The sequence below is a fragment of the Sinocyclocheilus anshuiensis genome, unplaced genomic scaffold (assembly GCF_001515605.1).
Source record: "Sinocyclocheilus anshuiensis isolate Anshui unplaced genomic scaffold, SAMN03320099.WGS_v1.1 scaffold1590, whole genome shotgun sequence".
Lineage (NCBI taxonomy): Eukaryota > Metazoa > Chordata > Actinopteri > Cypriniformes > Cyprinidae > Sinocyclocheilus > Sinocyclocheilus anshuiensis.
In genome coordinates, this window is record NW_015547720.1 from 67,014 (window position 1) to 75,777 (window position 8,764).

Here is an 8,764-nt window from a genome sequence, read left to right on the forward strand (position 1 = left end):
TAGATAGATAGATAGATAGATAGATAGATAGATAGATAGATGATAAATGGATGGATGGATGGATGGATAGATACATGGATAGATACATTGAGAGATGGAGAGATAGATAGACAGACAGAGAGACGGACGAATATATAGATGGATAGATACATGGAAAGACGGACAGACAGACGGATAGACAGACGGATAGATGGATAGATAGATGGATAGATGGATAGATAGATAGATAGATAGATAGATAGATAGATAGATAGATAGATAGATAGATAGATAGATAGATAGATAGATAGATAGATAGATAGATAGATAGATAGATAGATAGATAGATAGATAGATAGATAGATAGATAGATAGATAGATAGATAGATAGATAGATAGATAGATAGATAGATAGATAGATAGATAGATAGATAGATAGATAGATAGATAGATAGATAGATAGATAGATAGATAGATAGATAGATAGATAGATAGATAGATAGATAGATAGATAGATAGATAGATAGATAGATAGATAGATAGATAGATAGATAGATAGATAGATAGATAGATAGATAGATAGATAGATAGATAGATAGATAGATAGATAGATAGATAGATAGATAGATAGATAGATAGATAGATAGATAGATAGATAGATAGATAGATAGATAGATAGATAGATAGATAGATAGATAGACAGACAGACAGACGGATAGACAGACGGATAGATAGACAGATAGATAGATAGATAGATATATAGATACCGTTAGCAGCTGGTCGTGGTGGTCTTGCAGACTCAGTTGGTGTTTTATTGTTGGACTGAATCAAAGGTTCTCTCTGTAAGTGACGGAAAAGTGACATTAGAACCCAAATGAATACTTAGAGAACAAATTCACAACTAAAAGAAGAGAAAGACTATTTTAAACGAATAAACTTCTGCTGCACTGAATATAACAATTATACACGCACAAATCACTGAACAGGTATAATCATCCATTCATTCATTCATTGATTCAGACAGAAGTCTTTTCGTTTGCTTAATGTTTACTCTTCTTTCTCGTCAAGCTGCACATGACCCACTTTACAGTGAGATAAAGGCTTGTTCTGAGCTACTGAGGCGCAAAAACAGACTGAAAATAACAAATCTACTTGCCTGACCTACTAAATGACTTCATATAGCCTACTAAATTATGTTTCCCATGTCTAAAAAACAGTGAAAAGGAAGAACGTCAATGCTTTTGTCTAAGTTTAGATCCACCTGATACACTGTCCTACTAATTCTCTAAGATGTCATAGCTAAACAAATACATATTTTAACTTCAATCTACCTGTAAAATCACATAACCCTAAAACAGCCTCGTACCTCATCGTCTCCATCGGGAGAGGAGAAACAGCATCCCATTTTTCAGCTCGCAGTAGTTTTCATTCCCATAAAACACTTCAAATGAAAGTTGGGCATCGGAAAAACTGCGGAAAAACAAAAGACAAATGTATACATGTAAATATACATCCTGCGCTTTCCATTCGGTCTGATCTTTCTTATATGTGCTTTATAGCCTATTATTCATCTTATTATTTAATATATGCACAAAAATATAGGCCAATAGCAAAAGATACGATCTTTCCAAACTCGTTTAACTACCGATAAATTCATTACATGGTATTTGTGATAGCCTACATTAATTTTAAGTTTAAGCATCAGTTTAACAACAGATTTAAATGATAAAAATTATAAATCATATAAAAATGCAGAAATAACTGCATTAGGCTATATTAATATTCACGTGTAATAATTAAAAAAATAACAAGAGCTCATTATATTTCTTTGGTTCTGAGATAATATCAGTTCTCTATAATGGCCTCTAGGGGTCGCCATTGACTCGCTTTTAATGCGCTCTGCTTGCTTTTTAATTATTTTTATTTTTAATATTATTGCTCTATTGTACCATACTTTTTTAATTGTTATCTTTTAATACGTTTCGGTTTTTATGTCTGCATTAAATTAAATTTCCGTGCTTGCTTTTCGAAATCGTTTTCATGGTCCTGATGCACTTCCAAATTATAATAATAGTCATAATCATGAAAACAAAAGTCAGTCTATAGGCTCTCAGAAAGTGAACAACCCTGAAGATCTGAGTACTGACAGCTAACAACACCTTGCTTACTTCTTAGGCAACCATTGTAGGAAGCTCATCGGTTATGGCATCTAGCTTGGATTTGAGCAATTTTGTTGCTAAATTTAGCAACTTTTCACACTACCCTAACAACTTTTTCTCTAAAAGCACCTAGCAACAAATGTAGCTATTTTTAAAATTTATTTGGCAACTTTTAACAACTTTTGATAAGTGACTCGAACGATAAAAGGCACACAATTACACAAAAAGAGGAAATTAAAGAGTACACACATCACGTATATTAAGTTTCCTGTTATTTGCAATTGTTCAATTTAATAATAATAATAATTTCATAATTGCTCATTTATGATGCACCTTGTTTGTAGCTTGTACCTGCGACTGTTGATCAGTTAGTACACTAAGAAAAATATCTAAGGCTCTAATTTTCCAGGACATATCCATTTTCCATTATCCGTTGTAACCCTGTAGCCCAAAAGCACAAAATACAATGTGTAATTTAAAATGCAGTTTAAAAAAAAAACTGTACATAATATTTCTTCATGTTAACATAGTAGATTGTGCCCTATTTTTGCAGATTTGTCTTATACTAACTAACTACTAATACACTGCTTCAGACTATAATTGTTCAGAATGTGTGGTTTTACTAGTTTACTAGCCAATAAAAAAACCTTCAATTGTTCAAAAATGTGTAGGATAACTGTTTAATTATTCAATATTGTATTTCAAACGAGGCCTATCTGTATTTTAGTATTATATTATGCATTTATTATTTTACGAACAAATCTAAATTAACATATAAGGTGTTCTTAAGAAGGATACTTAGTGACTTGCGTTTCAGATGTTACATGAAGTGAGTATAGTGCTAAGTATATGAATATTTAATTTTTTTGTCTTTTTGTGTGTGCAGCATGTGTGGTGTTATACTACTGTTAATCTATCTCATGCTCATGTTTGTTCGATGTATGATTTATCTGTCTCTACTTTTAGCAACAAATCAGCCTTTCAAGTAACTAGTAAAGTAATGCATTACTTTTTAATTGACGAGAATATCTGAGTTACTTTTTCAAATAAGTAACGCAAGTCACTTTTTTTTTTGAAATTTCTTCTTCTGTATTCTACAGTACGGATGTAAATTTACTTTCCCTTCAGCCTGAGGCTTATTCATTTCACTTTTGGTGTGAAAAGGCTTATGCAGCTCAATTGGTGTCTATGGTGCTAAAAATGCGGCACTAGGTTTTGTGACACAGCCGCTGGTTTGTCTTTGACTTTGAGTGCCAAGCGCTTGAAAACACAAAAGCAGGCAGCTAAACAAAGCTTAACCAGCTGTTGGTAATTTCCTTCTTTCTGTGCCGCTACCTGCTGTGAAACGGCACCGGTACCGTATCATTTCGCTGTCATCCGCGCGCCATTAGCCGAGCGCATAAGTGAAGGTTTGCGGAATAAAGCAGCATTGATGGGGGACGTCTCCGGATGCAGGTGTTTGTGCTGACAAACGAGAAAAAGCGCACTAATTAAGCAGAAAACATGAGGGGGGAAAAGAAAGAGACGTGCATTATCTGTGGGCGAAGAGAGCGCATCCAACCAGAGCAATCTCACGTCAAATACAACAATAGCACTCATGAGGCCTATCTTCTTCCAATGACTTCATAAATCCCTTCATTCATTTACAACGGAAAACATGCTAATGCACACTCCTGTAATCTCCTACACTCTAAAAAATGCTGGGTTGTTTCAACCCAGCTTTGGGTCAAATATGGACTAACCCAACCATTGGGTTACATTTTACATTCAATTTTTAACCCAAAAGTTGGGTTAGTCCATATTTGACCCAAAGCATTATTAAAGTGACTTTCAACATTGCACTAGGCTATGTACACAGATATTAATATTATTATATACACTTAAAAATTATAATAGCATATCCACATTCAAGTTAGAAATGGCCCGATCTTGTGTTCAAAATAAAGCGGATATATTAAATTAGCTTTGTCAGAGATTATTGACAGAAGACTAGATGGAAATGCTTTGCAAACTAGTGAGCCTCTTTATACAGCATTTTAGGCATCATAGGGGGCCACAAGGGCCTTTGGAAAAGTTGAGATAAAATCAGTGTAAATGGACAAATTAACTAATAATATTAAAACCTAAACTAACTAAATAAATAATTAAATTAAAATGCATACATGAATAAATAATAAAAATTAGATTAAAATGTAAAAAGAAAATCCAAAAAATAAATAAAAATAGATTTAAATAAATAAAGAAATACAGCTAACAATACAGTATTATAGTGAGTAAATACTCACAAAAAAATTAATAATGAAATTTAATAAACTTAAAAAAAAAAAACATGAAATGAAAATATATAGCTGCCTTTTTTTTAAACTTTCCCTTGCACAAGGATGATCATATTTGGGGTTAAACTACTGTAGACTATACCTGGACAACATGTTGCCTCCTAGCAAATATTCCTTGTAAGCCACAAAAAAAAACAAATGCATTTTTGGGCTTGTTATAAATCTAGTGTGCTTAGACAGCATTGGGGTGTGTTCTCAAAACCAAACAGGTTGCCAACTTAAGGGATAGCTCACCCAAAAATACAAATCTGTCATCATTTATACTCACCCTCAAGTTGTTCCAGCCCTGTATGAGTTTCTTTCTTCTGTTGAACACAAAAGAAGAAGTTGCTGGACATCCATAGCATTTCTTCCATAAGTCAGTGGGGACCGTCAAGTGCACCAGCAACATTCTTCGAAATATCTTCTTTTGTGTTCAACAGGCGAAAGAAATAAATACAGGTTTGGTACGAGATGAGCGTGAGTAAATTTTCATTTTTGTGTGAACTATCCCTTTAGACAGAATGTTTGGGCGTATCATATTTAGTGTGTACTGTATGGCAGCAGTATGCCATTTTTTAATTATGATATGTGACCCTGGAGCAGTGTTAAGTCGCTGGGGTATATTTGTAGCAATAGCCAAAAATACATTGTATGGCTCAAAATTATCCATTTTTCTTTTATGCCAAAAATCAGATCATGTTTCATGAAGATATTTTGTAAATTTCCTACCGTAAATATATCAAAACTTAATTTTTGATTAGTAATATGCATTGCTAAGAACTTAATTTGGACAACTTTAAAGATGATTTTCTCAATATTTTGAGTTTTTTGCACCCTCAGATTCCAGATTTTCAAATAGTTGTATCTCAGCTAAATATTGTCCTATCCTAACAAACCATACATCAATGGAAATCATATTTATTCAGCTTTCAGATGATGCATACATCTCAATTTCCAAAAAATGCACCCTTATGACTGCTTTTGTGCTCCAGGGTCACATATATTCTGTCAAACTAGTTTTCTGGCTCTGTGGAGCGATGTTATAGTTGTTATGTAGACTAATATAAATGAAAGACACACTTTATAGCTGCATGTGCACGCATCGAGTGAATGATAGTGTCCTGCGTGAGGCATTTCCCGCGAAACTGCAAAGCGCCGCATTCTGGACTGTTCCATTCAGACCGCAGGCGCGATCGCGGGGGGAACCGGTAGCGTCAAGTCTCACATTAAAGTAAAAAACGGAGACTTTGTTCTTGTATAGTCTATCAACTGTTTATAAGTACAATATATAATAGGTATTATGTCAATAATAACAAATTCAAAGTGAGCTGATGGCCTCTTTAGTGACGGACTCGGCACGCAATCACCCCTCCGTTTTCTCACAGCTTTCTGTCCGCTCCTGTTGTTTTTTAAACCTCTCATTCATTAAAGAGTTTTAATCACACACGTTTAATTCTTAAAATGATGAAAACACGCAGAGCATCCTTGAAGGTAAGAGCGATAAGGAGTGTTTTTCGTTTAAAAATGTCCTTTAAGTATCGAGAGTTGAGTAAATGCATGCACACACTTGCATGCAGAAAGATAATAGCAATGATCGTCGTTTTAAAACGTGCTTAAATGCGTATTTAATGAGCTACAGAAGCTGATCATCAGAAAATGTAGTAAAAGCTGCAGTGTTAATGATGATGCATCTTAAAACCACTTTTAACTTGCGTTTTTTCTAGAAATTCAGATCTTTGTTTTGAAGTTATGGATGTCTTTTGATGTCTGCACCAAGTTAATAACAATATTTGTTGTTGTTGTTATAGGGCATTATAATATTAATACAAAAAATGCCATATTAATCATTTTTTATGCAATGTATATTATTATTATTATTATTAATGTTAACAGTAGTAATAATAATTATAAGAATGCATTGGCTGTTCTTGTTTTCATTATTATTATTATTAATAATAATAGTTTATTATTATTATATATATAAAATAATTGTAATAATTTAATGTTTGCTCTAATAAACCTCTTGCTTTCAGGCAAAGCAGCTGGAAGTAACCGATCTGTCTGAGGACAGCAGAGACAGCATCCAATCTAAGGGATCCTGGAAGCCTGTTAGTATCATCTACACTGTCAGAAATTAATGCAAATTATTATGGATGATTCATTATTAACATCTGGAACCAATTAGCCAGAGAATATTTACTTTTGTGTGTGCATATTCTTCTCCTGAAGATATGAAAACACAAAGTGTGCTGTTGTATGTCAAAAAACCAAAAACAGTTTAGTTTTAAACCGTAATCGTTTTTATTACTATTTCAGATTTGATTGTTTTTATATGTATATTTTCTGTTTTTGCTTTAATTTTAGGGTGTTTTTAATTTTTGACCTAAGTTTTAGTAATTTATTTTTTTTTTTTGAATGCATTCATTTTTTCCAGCTAAACGTAAAATCAAAATATTTTTACTTGAAATAAATGTTAACTGAAAAAAAGAGAAAACATTTTTACAATTGATTTTATTTATTTTTTAATTTTTTTTAATGTCTATACAGTATTTATTTATTAGTTTGTTATTTTAGTGCTTCAAAAAGTAAAAAAAAAAAAGATTTAAAGCATGCATATATATATAATATAATATAATATAATAATATAATTAATATCATATAATTTAATGATTTATTTTGAGACTAAAACTACATACAGGCCTAGTTTTGTTTTAATTAGTTCATATATCTCTAGTTTCGTCTCAGTAGAATTTCAGTTTGGCTTCAATTATTCTGTTCATAAAATATAAACAATCATTTATAAACAGCTCATTTGGATATAGTGACATGTATGGAGTAATTAATGCCTCGCTGTACAAAGTCACTTCTGCACATGCCTGATATGGGATTAGATATAATCCGATCTGTCCAAATTCATTTTGTTTACTTGCAGCATGAATTGAAGCGACCTTCCCCAGTCCTAAAACAGATAAGAGACAGTAATCCGCAATTAAATGCATTTTTAAAAACATCTTAACATTTCTAGAAAGATGAGATAAATACACACACACACAAAATAATGTATATATTTTTATAATTTACTTTGTAATATAAATCCATGTTACTTGAAATAAAATCAATATTAACTAAAAAAGAAGTTCGAAACCACGTTTCAAGTTTGACCCTGGTTTTCTGTGTTGTAGTGCTCCAGATGTTATTGGATGAGTGATCTAGGGATGTTTTTTAGCTCTGGATGTCTCCGTGTCTCTGTCAGTCTCCAGATCTCCTCCGTCTGTTGTGAGGAAACCAGAGACCGTCATGTGTCCAAAAGAGTTGCTTTACTTCTTACGAGCAATGCTTTTAAATCACAAGTTAAGATGCCGTGTCTCCTCTGATTGAGACAGAGCCGTCATTCATTTGCATTTCTGAGTTCGTATCAGAAATATAAATACACTGGAGAAAATCCAAGAGCACGGCAGGTCTCCTTCACGCTGTTTACCGCTGATGATTCGGCAGTAGCTGCAAAACAGCGCTATTAATAATTGAGATGGTTTTCGCACAGTCCAGGAATAATAATAATAATGTGTTTTGTCACCCTCTCTGTGTCAGGATGTTGATGCCGATGAGCTGGCGCAGGCCTTCATGGACACCGAGAGCGAGGGCGAGTTCGAGGGATTCTCTGCGGACGAGTGTGACTGGAGAAAACCAGTGGTAAATATGACAATATTTGGGAATATCTGCTCGGTTTGGGTTAAAGGAATAGTTCACCCAAATTAGCTGGAAATGTCTTCACTCTCAGGCCATCCAAGATTAGGATGAGTTTGTTTCTTCATCAGATTTGGAGAAATGTAGCATTGCATCAGTGTCTCAGCAACGGATGCCCTGCAGTGAATGGGTGCCGTCAGAATGAGAGTCCAAACAGCTGATAAAAACATCACAATAATCCACAAGCAATCCACACCACTCCAGTCCATCAGTTAACATCTGGAGAAGACAAAAGCTGAAACAAATCCAGCATTAAGACTAAAGTCTAAAGACTTTAAGACTAAAGACATTTCCAGCTAATTTTCATTTTTGGCTAACTATTTCTTTAATTATATATCTCTCTCTCTCTCTCTCTCTCTCTCTCTGTCTCTGTCTCTCTCAAATGAAAATGTCACCTGCAGAGTGAGGGCTCTGATAAAGGCTTTTATTCTGACGGAGAGGAACCGGCGTCTAAAAAGAGGCGCAGCTCTGGACTGTGTGTCGCATTCAAGTTTCCCACCAAAAGAGGCCCCGCCCCTAAACGGAACACAGCCAGAAAGGGCAACAAAGAGGCCCCGCCCATCA

At 33.9% G+C, this 8,764-nt stretch overlaps 2 protein-coding genes across 3 annotated transcripts in view; one reads left to right on the forward strand and one right to left on the reverse strand.

The window, feature by feature from the left end:
• Window positions 1-1,420, reverse strand: part of LOC107704220 (uncharacterized) — a 4,261-nt gene extending 2,841 nt beyond the window's left edge. For both annotated transcript variants that reach the window (XM_016507106.1, XM_016507105.1), the window contains exons 1-2: window positions 1,346-1,420; window positions 747-819 (exon numbers count right to left, since the gene is read on the reverse strand). In XM_016507106.1, coding sequence (XP_016362592.1) covers window positions 747-819; window positions 1,346-1,384 — 112 coding nt within the window. In that variant the 5' untranslated portion in view covers window positions 1,385-1,420. The remainder of the gene's footprint in view (window positions 1-746; window positions 820-1,345) is intronic.
• Window positions 1,421-5,848: 4,428 nt separating this feature from the next.
• Window positions 5,849-8,764, forward strand: part of cdca7b (cell division cycle associated 7b) — a 10,482-nt gene continuing 7,566 nt past the window's right edge. The window contains exons 1-4 of the mRNA XM_016507103.1: window positions 5,849-5,947; window positions 6,490-6,564; window positions 8,045-8,146; window positions 8,602-8,758. Coding sequence (XP_016362589.1) covers window positions 5,918-5,947; window positions 6,490-6,564; window positions 8,045-8,146; window positions 8,602-8,758 — 364 coding nt within the window. The 5' untranslated portion in view covers window positions 5,849-5,917. The remainder of the gene's footprint in view (window positions 5,948-6,489; window positions 6,565-8,044; window positions 8,147-8,601; window positions 8,759-8,764) is intronic.